This window comes from Phaethon lepturus, unplaced genomic scaffold (assembly GCF_000687285.1).
Source record: "Phaethon lepturus isolate BGI_N335 unplaced genomic scaffold, ASM68728v1 scaffold20161, whole genome shotgun sequence".
NCBI lineage: Eukaryota > Metazoa > Chordata > Aves > Phaethontiformes > Phaethontidae > Phaethon > Phaethon lepturus.
Window position 1 is genome coordinate 22,125 of NW_010515798.1, and position 15,835 is coordinate 37,959.

The window sequence follows — 15,835 nt, forward strand, 5'->3', positions numbered from 1 at the left end:
AAGGATCCCAAATTCTAAAGTACGGTGTTCCCATGCCTTAGAGATCATGAAGCTAGTAAGCTTTGCTTAGCTGCTGGCTGATACTGTTACTAGGGTGTTTGAGTGCTACTCTTCATCTGAAGTAATTTGACCTAAGATCATTTGAGGTGTATGTGCATTTGGGTTTTACTTTCTCATTTTACTTACTCCTGAGTGTCAGCCTTCTGCCACTTGGGGATAAATGTATTCACTAGGCCTGTATCATAAACACTTTTAGAAATACTCGGGTTTAACTGGATCTATAATCCAGTATTTAACTATTTCAAGAAAATGCAATATCCCCTCCCAAACTACTGCATACTGTTCTGGTTTAGGGCCTCTTTGGAAGGAGGGTCTGCTGGTTTTTTTTTTGTACTGAGCAGCAGCAGCAACAACAAAAAGTTTTTATGACCCTGAGAGATCAGAGAGCTGTCTGTGGTGTGTGAGGCTTGGAGATGAGGGGCCATTCTGGGAAAGTGAGTCATGGTAAGCAAGTTGGGTATTGTATGTGATGAGTTAGACTGAGCTTTTTTTTTTAATCTGGAGAGAATAGTGCACAGAAGTCAGAGCAGAAATGTCGTGCACAAAGATTCATCAGGAAAACTAGCAGAAGGGATGTTTTTAGGTCTGTACAGTGTCTGCATGTTCAAAATACAGCAAGTGACCTTAGGAATTTCAGAGAAGGAAGCAGTAGAAATCGTATTTAGTAAGGTAGTATCCCATGGAGTGGCATGTGGCTGTGGAAGCACAGGGAGAATTGAGTGGAATGGTGAAACAGCCTAGCTATTATTAATATATATTTAAGTTTAGTCCTAGTTTTTTTCCTCAAGGTTGCTATTCATGATGTAAAGACGACTTCTGTTGTCCAGACTGTAGGTAGCTACTATGTTAGTAGAGACTTTGTACTTCTAGATTGATCTAAGTAAAATTAAATTCATTTTATTAACATGCGGTGTTGAGAATTCTGTATACGTCTTTTTTTTTTTAACTTGGATTGCACATTGTAATTTGAAGACCAGCTTTAATAACGGTGTATTTCTTATTACAGGCTTTTCATGAGGTGGCCTGTTGAATATACACAAGTGTTTGGGAGGAGTGGAGCTCTTGACTAGAGCTTAGGATCCATGTAATGTATGAAATAGGGAAAAAAAAAAAAAGCTCTGTGTGATGCTTTACTCTTAGGTGTTTACTACATCTGCCTGAGAGAAAAGGTTAGTATTTCTGTTTCCAAAAGAGATGGTTGATTTCCGTTCCATGAATGTACATTGAAACAGAAGGTGAGACTAAAGACTGGCTTAGCTTCAGTGATGAATGAGAGCTTTTATAATATAGATCTCACAAGAGAATGCTTTAGTGGATATTTTCTCCTTTGCTTAGCATTGCTGTGTAAAAGTAATAATCAGATAGCATCAGGTGCATGTGTTTTGTGTCTGCAGCAGTCCCTGAGGTCTGTCTGATCTCTTGAGTCTTTTCCCACAAATAGATTCAGGGAAACAGTCTTTCCTCCTTGCAAAGAATGATGATCAAGTCAAAAACAAGGATATAGGCTGCTTACGAAGTGTAGTACAGAGATACCACAGTTCTGAGTACAAACAGCCAGCTTTAGCAGTGTGCAGTTTGCTGCATTTATCCTACCTTGAAATACCCTCCTCTTTGGCTACCCTTGCTTTAGTAGTTGGCTTCCAGTATTTGAAATAGCTCAACCATCTCTAAGGTACTCTGTAGTGTAGATGGGGTGCATTGTTGTAGATGGGGTGCATTGCATAAGTTGTATAAAGACTATGTAAGACAAAGCTTTCATTTAAGTTATTAAAATCAGTCTGATGGTAGGATTCTGTCCACATTGAACTAATTGCAGGGGAACAATTTCTAAAAAAAATGGTTTTTAGTCAGCTGAAGGCTTTTGTGATAACACAATTGAAGGTATCTGTTGGAATTTAAGGTGGCTGTAATTTAACTAGGCAAGGATGAAGGTGAGTGTCCATCGGAAGTCTTCCTGGTCAGTGTTGGAACAAGATGCTGCTCCAGCTGAGTGCTGAAAGAGTCTGTGTTTGGGGAAATGACCTCTTCATTCTGTGCTTTGGGCTGGCTGAGCACGATTCAGGTTTCTTTTCTGAACTTCCTCAGGAAGCTCTTTGTTTTGGATATGGACTTTGATTTTCTTCTCTCTAAATGAATGATAAATATCACCCTGTAGGTACAAGAATTTCTGCAGGTTTGTTGGGTAACAGTTGCAAATGCTAATTGTAACAATAAGTGCTTTTAATTATTGTTCACACAAGCGCAATCAAAAGGTATTGATTCTGCATTTAACCTTTAAAACTTCGAAGTTCCGTAGCATCCTATTGCTGAAGTGGAAGTCCCCAAGAATAATTGAGAATTAATTTTAGAAGCCAAATAGAAATGCAGCAAGATAGATAAGGTGTATGCATGTCTGGTGTGTCCTGAAGAGGCTGGCTCTAAATATAAACTTATTTCCTTCTTTTGGTACAGCCCTTTGCCAGTTCTTCTCTCTTCTCTATGTCTTGAGTAAAAACCTCCTATTTCTGAAGGTTGTTATGATTCTATCAGGACAACCAGGAATGTTTTTCAGATGTCAGCATTTTATTGGAAGTAACATGTACAGAAGCTACAATGTGAGGCTGCAAGCTTGGAGCAAAGGTGGTGTTCTCTATATGGTTGAGTGTGTGATCCAGTCATTTGGTTTCTTGTAGTTTGCCCTCTGTGGCTGAAAGGGTTAGAGCAGGGACTTGGATCTGTCACAGATAGCTTTCCTCTCTATTGTGTGTTGTAGAGAATAGAAACAATATGTCCCCTGAGGTAGCAGAAGTAGTTGCTTCATTTTATTGTCTGCAGGACAGCTGTCAATGCTGATCTGCAAAACCAGGTTTGTAAAGTACTACAAGTACTTCATTGCTTCCCATGGTAGGTTACTCCTGTGGTGGCCAGAGGAAAATCTGCAAATCTGCCTGTTTTAAGGGAGATGCCTAAATACGATTTTCTTGGAAAATGTAACGATCTCACTGTCCTTGTGAGAAATATGTGGAAATGTATAACAACAGTAGATATTTAGCACTTACTGTTTATTTATAGGAAATTACTGTTGAATTTTACTGACAAATAAGGTGATGGAAAACTCCTTTGAGTCAAAATTTGATCATAATTGACCAAACAGTTCCTTAAAATCTAACTTGTCATTCTTGACACACTTAACTTATGAAAAGCAGTTCAGTTAAAACAAGAAAGATAATTCCTTTAGTAAGTCCCCCTAGACTTGCAAAGAAACATTGGGAAACTCTCCTGGCTTTGACTTCAAGAATAAGTAGGAGCTTTGGCCTTAGTCCGAGGTCTTCCTCTAGGTGTAAAGGTCTAAAGAAGCAAGTTTTATCCTGGAAAAAACTACCCCAGGAACCTTGCACTGTTTTAGGTATAAAATACTAATTCCTGTGGTGGTGTTTGAATCTTTCCAAATGTGAACTTGAACTGTCTTCTCAAGCCCATGGGTGGCTGCAGTGCTGCTGCTGCTAACAGCTTTTCCAACTGCAGTAGAGGTAAATTGAGCAATGCTATTGGTAAACATGACAGCACTGCTCGAACTTGTAGCCAGCAAGGCTTTTTTTTTTTTTCCTTTGTGATGCTTGAAAGAAAAATCTTGATGCATATGTCCTGAATTAATCCTTTGGGGAAATTCCATCTTCTGTATGTGTGCATGTGCCCAGATGCATGTGTGAAGGTAAGAGTCATATGAGAAGAGACATGTTTTAAAAAAAAAAAAAATAATGAAAAACCCAGCCTTTGAGAAGCAGGAAAGACATGGACTGACAAGGGGAACAAAAAATGTTTGTTTGAAGGACCCTTCTAGCCCACAAAGGCAGCTTTCTGGAAAGATGTTTACTCGGGTATGTTTGTATCTCAGGGCAATTTCAAAGATGAAAGAGTTGAACAAGACTTGATACTTCCAAGATTCTGAGCAAATGATAAATGGCATTATTTCCGTATTGATGAATTGCAAGTTCATCTACGGTTTTAAAATTTTATTATTATTTAAAGAGTAAAAAAGCCACTTGCCCATATGCAGAGCTGGGAATACTAACTGTCTTATTTGCTTGCCACTTTTTTAAATTAGTGGCTGAAAATTAGTAGTCTGTATAAGAGTGTTTTAAGATGAGCTTCAGGAAACTCTTCATTTTAATAAAGCACAAAATATATCTCTTTTTTTTCCAACACTGAAGTCATGATACCATTATTCTCGTTATATTTTTTTATTCGTAATACATGTAGAGAACTAAGTAATGAAGGCATAGTATCTGGAGTTTGCAGAGTTCAAATGCTGTCAGTTGTCTACTTGGATTTCAAAGGTGCTGAATAGTCTCTGTTAAATTACTCTAATCTTAGACTGCTCTGTCTTAGTACTAGTTTCTGGGGTGTTAGGCTGTGTGTATTTATCAGTTCCTGCTATCCCCTAAATCAGTGGTGGGTAACGTAATTCGGGGTAACAGTCTTGGCACCAGAGTAGCAGGGCTGGCACCGTCACTGCAGACCTACACTGTCTGTGCCCATCCCTTAATTACAAGTGGTATTTGCCAGTTCTAAAGACTTGGGAATTAGGTCCTTCCAAGTTTGCTGAAATTCAAATATTGCATGAAAAATAGAGCACTTTGAGTATGGTCTCACAGCAGCATCACAGCAGGGCTGTCAGTTGATGGTAGCACAAGCTAGTTCCTCTGCCTCAGTTGTCAGTGCTTAGTAGGGCGAGTACCTTCACAGGTCTTCATCGAACTTCTCAGTCTTTTGTGAGTGACTGTGATTCTTTATGGATGAGAAACTAACATAAGCAGTTTGTGTCAAAGCCAACAACTCACCTCAGGCTGCCTTTGAACTGTTCTCACTGTTCTTGATTGGACTGTTTGGGCATGCAGAAAGAATGAAAATAACATATTACTTGGCTTGCTGTCCAACTAATGGATATTTGATGTTTCCAAGTCTTGTGAATTTGAAATGAATGTACTGGTAAAATCTGGGGATGTGATAGCAATAGATGAGTAGAGGAGATAGAGTGAGCAAGAAAATGGAGAAGAACAAGTGAAGGAAGTGGAAAGACTGAACTCCTAGAGAAAGGAAAAAGGCATTAAAAATGGCAGCCCCAGTCAGTAGATTGAACAGTGGCACCCTGTCCAGTTTTAGAAAGGCTGGTGAGTTTGTGGGTGGTTTTTGGGGGTTTGTCCTGTTTTTTTGTGAGGTAGGAAGCATGTTACATAGGTCATTTCCACTTTCCTTAGTCATTGCTTAGCTCTTTTTGTTATCTTGGCCTGCTCCGACTCTGGGATTGCCAGTTCTCGCAGATCCAGTGGGAGCAGTGCTTGGCTGGTTAAACTGGGTTTTATCAGTCTTTGCCATATCCAGAACCAGTTGGTGTGTTTGCACCGAACAGTGCCCTGTGTACCGAGCTCCACCAGCGAGGCACAAGAACTCGGAGCCATTGAAACCTGCTGCCTCGTTAGCCAGGTAGCTCAAAGTGTGCTGTGCGAAAGTGCCTCCGGCTGCTGGCGGGGTGTTGTACCTGCCTGGAGTTGCCAGGACAAAGGCAATAAATGAGCCAGTCCAGTTAACTTCTTTGATAACTGCAGATAGAAATGAACGTCAGTTAAAATGTGAATTGCGACTTTTGCAGTGCTGTGTTGGATTCCTGTTGCACCTTTTTCTGAAGAGGAGCTACTTCAAGCTTTTTCTTTTAAAAGTTTACTTGTGGAGATAATTCTTCACTTGTTGATGAGAAGCTCTTGCCAAAACTAAGACAGAATGAGAGCATCAGACATAGGGAAGAAAATCAGTATTCATTAATCGTTTAGCAAGCAAAACGTTCTGTCTCGAAGATGGCTTTGTGTGTATAAATGCTAGAGAGGAATAATCTAATGGTGGGGTACAGTTGGATCAATTTGTGATACAAAGGAATAATATTTGGTACTGCATGGAGGGGAGAAAAAGCTGTTCCAATGAAATACATCCCAGTTAAGTTGCACCAACACTTTCAGGAGAAGTGAACCCTGAAAGAAATAAGCAGTAATGTAGCACATCCTACCTGTTGAAATTAGAGCACAAATTGTGGAGGAAAAAAACCCCAGCTTTTTGGGGTCACGAGAGGAACTCGCTCTTTAAACCTAGTTGCAAATTCTGATGTTAAGAAATTGGATAAAGATTTCAGAGGTATTGATTGTGGGAGTGGGCCCTCCTGCTGCTGCTCTCTATAATAATACAGGACTGGGTTCAAAGTTAGGAATACTTTTTTGTTCTAGTGTCTGAGTTAATGTAACTGAAACAAATGAAGAGTAAAGTAGATTTTAAGAAAAACAACACTCCTATATCACAGAGATGTTCATGTTCTAAACGCTGTTCTTGAGTTAGTGGATTGCTTGGTTGTGAGAGGGGAGGGTGTGGAGCAAAACACTGGGCACTCCCTCTGGAAAGGTAGAAAATGTAGCAGTGAGATAGCAGGAGACTTCACGCTGTTTGCTATGTATTTCCTGCTGCCTTTCTGCCTGTTTTCAGGCTCTGCTAGTTTTGCCTCCCTTGTGCCATCTTCCCCTTTCCAAATGTTTGCTTGTCATGGCACATTAAGTAGTGCAAGTGTCTGCTCTTTTAAGCAGACATGCAGGTATGTAAATATTGTCATAATGTTACTGTTTAATCTAGTTCCTTTAGAGAGGACCTTGTTTATTTCTGCAATGCTGCTGTTCACCAAAGAAATTAGCCTACATTAAACTGCGGAGTCTGTTAAATGTGACCTGTATGCATAATACAGTAGCACAGGTACTGTAATCTGTAGCTGGGTGTTCCTGAGTTAGGGGTAATTGGCATACAGTTAGAGCAGGCAAAACGAGAGTGTTCACCAAAGTATGAAGTATATAAGTTAGAATATAAATACAACTGATAACAGTACAAAACTGAAAGTGGGCCTTGGACCACGTTCATTTACTGTACACTTAATGAGTGACCGAGAGAGCCTACATCAGAAATGCTTTTTGTAGTCCTTCCCTTTAAACTGCGTTATAACTTCATGTTCTGAAATGTATAATAGTTAGAAATCTATTTTGCTTATTCTTCCCTCTGCCCCCCTGCCCTAGGAGCATGGAAAGTTCAGATGTGACATATCAAGACAGGAAATGTGTCACAGCTGAGCCAGCCTTTCTTCTCTGTAGCTATTCAATATGAATATTAATGTTACTTTTGAGTATAAATTTCTATTTATGGTATTATACAGTCGTTTACTACAGCTGTTGACAGTGAAGTCTAATCTTTGGGGTTTTTTTTCCTTAGAGCACAACAATGGAAGAAACAGCTATATGGGAACAACATACAGTGACTCTTCACAGGGTAAGTTCATACAATTGGTTGTGTGTGCCTTACGCAGGATACTGGTAGCTTTTGAAAACAATAGGAAAAAGCCAGATGTCAGGAAGTAAAAGAAGAGGAAACTGTCCTATTCCTTTGTTTAAATTTAGAGGTGTTGTAAAAGCTCCATTTGATAGAGCTCTGTTTGTTTGTTGGGTTTCAGAGATAAGCCTGCCTACAAATAGTCACGCCAGAAACAAAGCTTTGCATTACTTTTGTATGTAACTGGAAGCAGTTAGATTTCTAACTATTCATTAATGATTGTGCTGTAACTATACTTAAATGTTTTAAAACTTTATTTGCAGGGGCATAAAACAGTGTAGTTAAGTATAAACAAATGTGTTCAAAACTACCCTATTTGCTTGCCACTTTCTTAAATTAGTGGCTGAAAACAGTGATTTTCAATGGTCAAAATGTGCATCTTGCACAAAGAAATGCGTACTGAGAATCAGTGAATAGGAAGACAGCTTTTACATTTAGACTGACGCTCCTTTCATTTGAGTTACTCTTAAATTGATTTCTGATGTAGTTATTGTGAAGCTGTACAAGAGAAGTAATAAAGAATGAGTTGCGTGGGGAAAGACAGAACAAGGTAGGATGCCATTTCTGGCAGCAGCTTAGTATTAAAATGACCATGGAATCATAGCCCAAATCTATATCCATTCCAAGAAAAGGGACATGCACAAGAATTTTCTCAAGTGAGCAAGTTATATTGTTTGCCTTCAATTCTTCAGCATAGAGTCAAGGCATTTTAGATTTATAGCATTGACCAGATGAATGGACCTTTGTGACTAAAAATGTGAATGAATAGGTCAGCTGGTCAGATAAAGTGTTAATTCTCTGTACAAACCTCTTAGTTGTTGATTCTCATGAGTTGAATGTTGTTGATTCAAAATAACCATTTTAGTACTGCCTGCTTATGAAGAGAGCAGTTAACGCTTTGTTGGACCAGAAGGCTGTTTAACAAAGTACCCTGTCTCTTAACTGCAACCACATGTTGACAGAAAAGTGCAAGTAAAAACAAAAATGTGTAGTGATACTTATGTAGGCTACTTTTCAAACCTCCAACAATTTTAGGTCAACAAGTTCTTGAGCTAGAAGTACTTCCATATGTAATTGCCCTTTATGTTTTCTTCTTGAAGCTGTCTAGTCACTCCTGGAACGTGTGTAAACTCAAACTTAATATTTTCTTACTGCTATTACTGATTAAATCAGTACTGTCTTATACTCAAAAATAAACAAAAAAATGCTATAGCAATACAAGGCTGGCTAGTAGACTTGGTGATAGCTTAGCTTCTCCTGAAGGGGATATTTTTGTGGGTAATTGGAGCAGTAATTTCAGTGAAACCTGAAGATTGTTTGGTCAGTGCACAAAGGAATAATGCTGCAATACGGTGTTACCTTGAACAAATTTTGAAATAATAGCTAGGAACTAGAAATCATGTCTCTGGTTGCACTTGCAGCCAAGTCAGAGGTCCTTGTATAGTATAGAAGTGAAAGTATGATTTTCATTTTGATTATGATATTTTATGTGCCAAACTTCTGCCAGCTTTAGCAGTTAAACTGTTTTGTTAGCTAAGTATCTCTCATTTAGATGTTGAAGGCTGATGGCATGTACTGTTAATAACTTTGATAGCATTAATTTAGCCAATTAAAAAACCCCAGTGTTTTCCATCTGCCAGATAACAAAGCCAAAACTCTTAGGCTAATGTCAAGCAAATTGGTGCGTAGAATTTGTCCTTAGCACTGGGAAGAGGATTTAAGAGTGCGACTGGATATTTCCTTTTGTGAGGGCTTTCATTTCGCTTTTTATTTGTGACATCCTTGTAGTGTTGGATTATCAAGTAAATGAGGTTACTTCCATTTAGTCGGAAGGGCTAAAATGCGTTCTGATCTTGGTTATCTGCAAAGATATCTAGAAGTTAATAGAATTAGAATAGACTCAAGATGCCACTCTGGTTGTGGAATATTTTCTGTGTGAGTTTATCTGCTCCACTTGGCTGAGCTACAGAACTTGCTTTCTCTAGTGAGGCACACTGAAAAGTCCCTCTGATTTTTGGCTTAGCTGAGGGCAGTAAGCTGGCTGTGAATGATGGATTGAATGACATTTAACATATGCTGAATTTCTGTGGGGTAGATGCAAGTCATGTTACTGGCTTCCTGTTTTATTGGTATGCCTGCAAAGGTCTTGGGATTTACCAAACTTTTTTGTATGTTCTGTCAGTATTTGCCCTCAGAAATGAGGCTAGAGAACTCATTGAAAAAATCTGATCCAGAACAAATTTTTCTAAAACCTTAGTAAGTCCCCCTGGGAGAGACAGAGAAGTCTGGAGTTGGTGTCAGTCTGGATCAACTCTTGTCTCTTCACAAGTACCTGCTTAATGGCAAGCAGATCTGTTGTCCCTCCAAGTGCTCTAAAGAAACTATGTAACCGTGGTTTCTTTTTCCATTTTAATTGGTTTTTATTAATGGTATTTGATCAGAACTAGTTGATGAGTAAGGACCACTAATGTCTATTATAATGAGCAGCCTTAAAAATAGGGAGGAAAAGCAGCTAGTTTCTTAGGTGGGGGGTGTGTGTGTTAACAAAGAGAAAATTTCTGACTACATTTTTTCCTGTCTTGAGACAAGTATTTGTCCTGTTGGTAATGCCAGCACTGACAATTTTACTTTGTTTTAAGCCTGTGCTGTTCCTAGAATCGCAGAATAGTTTGGGTTGGAAGGGACCTTTTTAAGGTCATCTAGCCCAACCCCCCTGCAGTGAGCAGGGGCATCTTCAACTAGAGCAGGTTGCTCAGAGCCCCGTCCAACCTGACCTTGAATGTGTCCAGGGATGGGGCATCTACCACCTCTCTGGGCAACCTGTGCCAGTGCTTCACCACCCTCATCCTGAAAATTTTATTCCTTATGTCTAGTCTAAATCTGCCCTTTTTAGTTTAAAACCATCACCCCTTGTCCTATCACTACAGGCCCTGCTAAAAAGTCTGCTCCCATCTTTCTTAAAAGCCCCCTGTAAATACTGGAGGCTGCAACAAGGTCTTCCCGGAGCCTTCTCTTTTCCAGGCTGAACAACCCCAACTCTCTCAGCCTGTCCTTACAGGAGAGGGGTTCCATCCCTCTGATCATTTCTGTGGCCTCCTCTGGACCCGCTCCAACAGGTCTGTGTCTGTCCTGTGCTGAGGGCTCCAGAGCTGGATGTAGGACTCCAGGTGGGATCTCACCAGAGCGGAGTAGAGGGGCTCTACTGTTCTCTACTATAGCTTCATTGTTCCTGTGTATGGCAGAGTAGGATTTTTTAGCTCTTCTTGGACTCCATAAAGGTGGACAAAACTGTAAAAACAAAAAGCAGTTTTGGTAGTAATCACCAAATTTCAGGAAAGTAGATATCACTTGCATGCATTTTTTTCTGAAGAAAAACAAAAAAAGCCATATTAGCAGGTACTATATAAGGTATTCTGTCTGTGTAGTCTACTGATTAGCCTTTTTAACATGTCAGTGTCTGAGGTATTCAACATTGAAAAAATGTTTCTGTGTTGTTATAGTGGCCAGTTACTGATTTCTAAACAATTAATGGCAGTTCAGAAGTGTTTTGATTCTGTAATGGCCCTTTAAAAAGGGGCTAGTATGGTATTTGCTGGCCTTAGCCGGATGATTTTACTGCTTTTCATGAGTGGAGAACTATGAGATTTTTTTGTTTGTTTCTTTACGGTGTATAGAGAAAATTTAAATGAAGTTTGACATAAATGTCTTCGTTATTATCTGTCTTCTGCCTTTCCTTCCCCACCCAAATACAGTGCAAACTGAATTCTATTAGAGTAGTGGAAAACAAAAAGATGAAGCAGTGGCATGAGAAAGGGGAAATTTTACTGTTTTGAAAGGGGGTTTTGTTACATATTTTCGTAGGCTATTGTATAGTCTTTGACTATTTAAAAAATAAAACTGAAAGAAAACCTCAGCTCTGGTCATAAGTAGTCATTATGATCTTTTAGTCTGTCCTCCTGCATGGCACAAGGTTTCACTTGGCAATTCTTGAATCCCAGCCATGATTTCTGGTTGATCTTGCTCGAACATATCTTGAGAAGATGTCCAGTCTTCCTTTAGTGGATTAAAATGCATGTAAAAAGCAGTAAGGTGTACCCCTGCCCACTCCCACACACTTGTTAGACCAACTAGCTTTCTTCATACCTGGCAACAGTATTTGCGAACTGTTGAAATCAATTGCTGAACAGTAAGTCTCCAAATCTTCCTTTTAATACTCTATGGTCCTATTCACTGCTTACAGGCTAAACCTGAACCATCTTTTTAAGACCTCTATTTTGGGAGAAAATAGAAAGCAGGATTTCTGATCAGTAATTGCTGTCCAAAAAGCTGAACGTCATGTATCTTACAGCCAGATGCAGACTGCCAGGTTGCTTCTGCTGCCCCTGTAAGGTTATGAAATTCATTGCTAAAGCTGGGTCATGTTTGTCGAAAAGTCTGAAAAAGAAAGGGACAAGTTTGCCAGCATGGAGTGTATACTGTGTGAAACAGAGAGGAGGAATTGACTGAAACCTGATCTTTTCCATCCAGTGACTGTGTTTTGCATAGTTGAAAATTTCAAAATACTGTATCTTGCTCAAGGATTTATTTAAATGATAATACCCTTTTGACAATGTTTTCTGGGCAATGATGGAAGAGCTGGATAGTTTGCAAATCAGTTATATTTAGAAAATTTATTTCCCACCCTCATTGCTTCCAGGCAGAAATGTAAGCATCATTTTTTTTATCTTGAAATACGTAACAGGAGTAACTTTTTGGAGGCATTGACCTTGCTGAAGTGGCAGGTCACCCTGGAGGGAAAAGATTGAAGCAAATTACTTTTGTTAAGATGCAGATGATTTGCAAGTGCTGACAAGGTTTTGATGTATTTAATGGTACAAGTGATCTTGGTATTATTCCTAAGAACTGAGCCTGCAGTCATACTACTCTGTGCTGCAGTCCTGTCGGTTCCTTTGCTAAGCGAGGTCAAGCTGGGTAAATACCGTAATGTGAAACCTCAAAGAAAATGGAAGTGATACGGGTTTGAATCAGTATCTTGAAAAAATGGTATGTTATGGTTACTGAAGATCGAGGTCTTACTGATGACCACCTGAGGCCCAGGCCATAAAAATGCAAATGGGAGCACTAATATTTTGCTCTTGGGAGAGATTGGGTAGTTAGTCTGAAACTCTCTGCCTTCTAAAAGTGTTTTTTTGTTTATTTTTAGTTTCTCTCCTGTTCTTGGATTGTGTAGCATTGTATGGTTCATTGAGCCTTCTTTCTTCCAAAAAGTTGAATACATCCCGTAGGACCTTTTTGTGTTTGACACAGGCATGTGAGTTGTGACCATGTCAACATTAGAAAGTAAAAATATTTCTCGTGTTCTTTTATAGGCCCCTGGATTTGGATTTGGTATTGCAATATCTGGAGGAAGAGATAATCCTCACTTTCAGAGCGGTGAGACATCAATAGTTATTTCTGATGTCCTGAAAGGAGGCCCAGCGGAAGGACTGCTACAGTAAGTGCCAAACTGTATCTGGATTCTGATTTGGGGGGCGTTCATCTTTTGTCAGCGGCAGCTTAACCTTCTAATTGTTTTGTTCTCAAGATACCTATCTGTAAGTGTTTGTATACTAGGTTTATAATACAGGTAGTTTGCTCAGAGACACACATTCCTCACTATTTTCCCCTTGGCGTAAAGTATTTATACTGTGTGTTGTGATGTTTTTCGTTTAGAGAAAATGACCGCGTTGCAATGGTTAATGGAGTTTCAATGGATAATGTTGAGCATGCGTTTGCTGTTCAGCAACTGAGGAAAAGTGGGAAGAATGCCAAAATTGTAAGTGAATGTCTTGAAGATTTAAGCTTACTTAAATTTTGTAGTTACAGAGCAAAAGTGAAGTGGTGTCATGTCTGCTATGAAATACATGCATGATGCAAGGTTACTGAATAATACTTGTGTGATGCTTCAGGTTTAAGTGATGAGCATGACATGTTTATCATGTGGGTCACTCAAGTTTTTTGTTGTTTTTTTTTTTTTTAATGTGAATGCTGATGTTGGAGTAGTGGGGCACTGGATACTTCAGAATCCTTTTCTTCATGGTAAAGTTCTTCTCAGTTTGCCAAAAGCTCAATTCTCAGCTTTGTTTAGTATTTGCTTTCTTAAGTGCACTTCTATCAAGTTGTTCAAAGGCTGGTGTATGCTAAAGGACTCTAGCCACTGCTCAGGCACCAACGTAACTCTTTTTATGCTCAGTAAACAGTTTGCCAAAATAAAGTATAATTATCTTAATTCCTATCATTTTGTAGGCTTATTCAAAGTGGTTGGCTTTTGAACTTAGGAAGAGGGAACAGGTCAACACTAAAGGGTAGTAATCCAGCTTTCTGTGGAAGTTAGTGCATTTCTGTTCTATTTTTTGTAACAAATCTCAATCCTTAACAATTTCTTTGTACAGGAAAACAGACTTCTAGGGCACGTAGAAAAGCTGTTGTGCTGACATACTTCTAGTGTTCTTGTGTACTCTAATACAGTTGCAGAAAATCATGTTGTTTTGCAGTTGTAGATTTAGCAATTCTTTAAAGCTTACCCAAAACCATGTGTGGCGAGCTGTGCAGGGCTTTCAGTATCTTACGTATTTGGTGTGTAGATTTATGTAGAGAAAAGCAATTAATGAAAACTTTGTGGTATAACATGGTTCAGTTCTGTAACACATAGCAAGTAAACCTCTAAACAGGGTTGGGTCTTATTGTGGAAACAGCTGTCTACGTTAGTGCAAACCAACTTTGAACTTTAAGTGGGAATGTTCCCCTTCCTCTGTGGCTTGCATAAACATTGCTTTGGAAGATTGGGAGGCTTCAAAGTTGAGGAGAATTACCGTCAATAACAAACTGAGTATACAGTAGATTACATGTTAGCAAAAGAAGTTTTTAGCAGTGCCAGTAAGTGATTTGTGGGTTTAAGCAAAGAGAGAGGGCATTCAAATATGCAGCTCTGAAGACAGAGTATCAAGTTATGCTACAATGGCTGCTGTTCTTCCTTTTGCCAGTTTTGCAAAAAAGGACTAAAACAACTGTAAAAACCAAGGTATCCCTCCCCTCAAAAACAGTTTCTAGTAATCTGTATTGATGCGTCTCCTGTATTAATTGGATAGAATTTTATAATGAGGATGCAAGAATTCAGAGCATTCACAAATACATCTGTATGTTTTCTTTTGAGTTTTGGGATTAGCTTGGCTTCTGACATTTAGTAACACCATTAGCATTGGATGGCCAGAGGCTGATATCTGGTGTTTGGTTGTAGACTATCCGAAGGATGAAGAAAATTCAGATTCCAGTGGCTCGCCCAGAACCTGAACCAGTGTCTGAAAACGAGGACGATAGCTATGATGAAGAGATACGTGATCCAAGAAGCAGCCGTGGTGGTCCAAGTGCCAACAGGAGGCATGAGAAGAGTTGGGTAAGAGATCGAAGTGCTAGCAGAGAGAGAAGCTTATCACCGAGATCGGACAGAAGGTCAGTTACTTCCAGTCAGCCTGCAAAACCTACCAAAGTAACACTGGTGAAATCAAGGAAAAATGAAGGTAACTTGCATGTAATTCTCTTGCTAAGACTTGCTGGTTCTTAAAGGCCAACTGCTGCAGTCAATATTGTGTGAAGGGCTTCGTGGACTGTATGAACAGTGCTGATAATGTTTTGTTTGCCCACTTTGCCAGTAGCTAGCTGGAACTGCTATTGCATTTCTGGTGGTATTTTTCATATTCCAATATACGTGTGCTTAAGGGTAAAACATTATATAGTGTAAACAAATCCCAACTATGCACCTGACATCTGGTAGCTAGTGGCTACATACCTTCCATATACTTTAGTTGAGTCTTTAGTGTCTGTCTTGTTTGAAAGAGGGAAAATTGTAAGTAGCATCTAAATCAAGCTCTTGAACAGCAGCAGAGTTAGAAAGGAGATTGATGCAATGGTAGATGCACACCATAATTCCACTACATCCCTTCATGTGCCCAGTTCGCTCTCCTCTTTGTTTCCAGTGTAAATGTTGTGTAAAGCAGTGTTGTAAGTATTCAGATACTTCCGTCCTTTTTTTTACCGTAGCTTCACCAATTTTCTCTTTTCTTTTATTGCTGTTATATAAAGAGTATGGTCTACGGTTGGCAAGCCACATATTTGTGAAAGAAATATCACAGGATAGCCTGGCAGCAAGAGATGGCAATATTCAGGAAGGAGATGTCGTACTGAAGGTACAGTAAATGGTGGTGGTGTTTGTTTCAAGGCAGAGCTCATTGATATATCTGCTCTTTGAATTGGCTATCACTTAATAGCATGATTTTTGTTAGTAGTAGATGTATCTCTTTTTATTAAATTAATTCAAAGATCAGGAACTTTAAGTATAACTGAGCCTCTC

The 15,835-nt window shown here is 39.2% G+C and overlaps 1 protein-coding gene across 4 annotated transcripts in view; it reads left to right on the forward strand.

Annotated features, from left to right (window-relative positions):
* The first annotated feature begins 7,336 nt into the window (after positions 1 to 7,336).
* TJP1 (tight junction protein 1) overlaps positions 7,337 to 15,835 on the forward strand; it is a 43,172-nt gene continuing 34,673 nt past the window's right edge. For all 4 annotated transcript variants that reach the window (XM_010295885.1, XM_010295887.1, XM_010295886.1 and 1 more), the window contains exons 1-5: positions 7,337 to 7,389; positions 12,819 to 12,943; positions 13,162 to 13,264; positions 14,726 to 15,005; positions 15,568 to 15,671. In XM_010295885.1, coding sequence (XP_010294187.1) covers positions 7,342 to 7,389; positions 12,819 to 12,943; positions 13,162 to 13,264; positions 14,726 to 15,005; positions 15,568 to 15,671 — 660 coding nt within the window. In that variant the 5' untranslated portion in view covers positions 7,337 to 7,341. The remainder of the gene's footprint in view (positions 7,390 to 12,818; positions 12,944 to 13,161; positions 13,265 to 14,725; positions 15,006 to 15,567; positions 15,672 to 15,835) is intronic.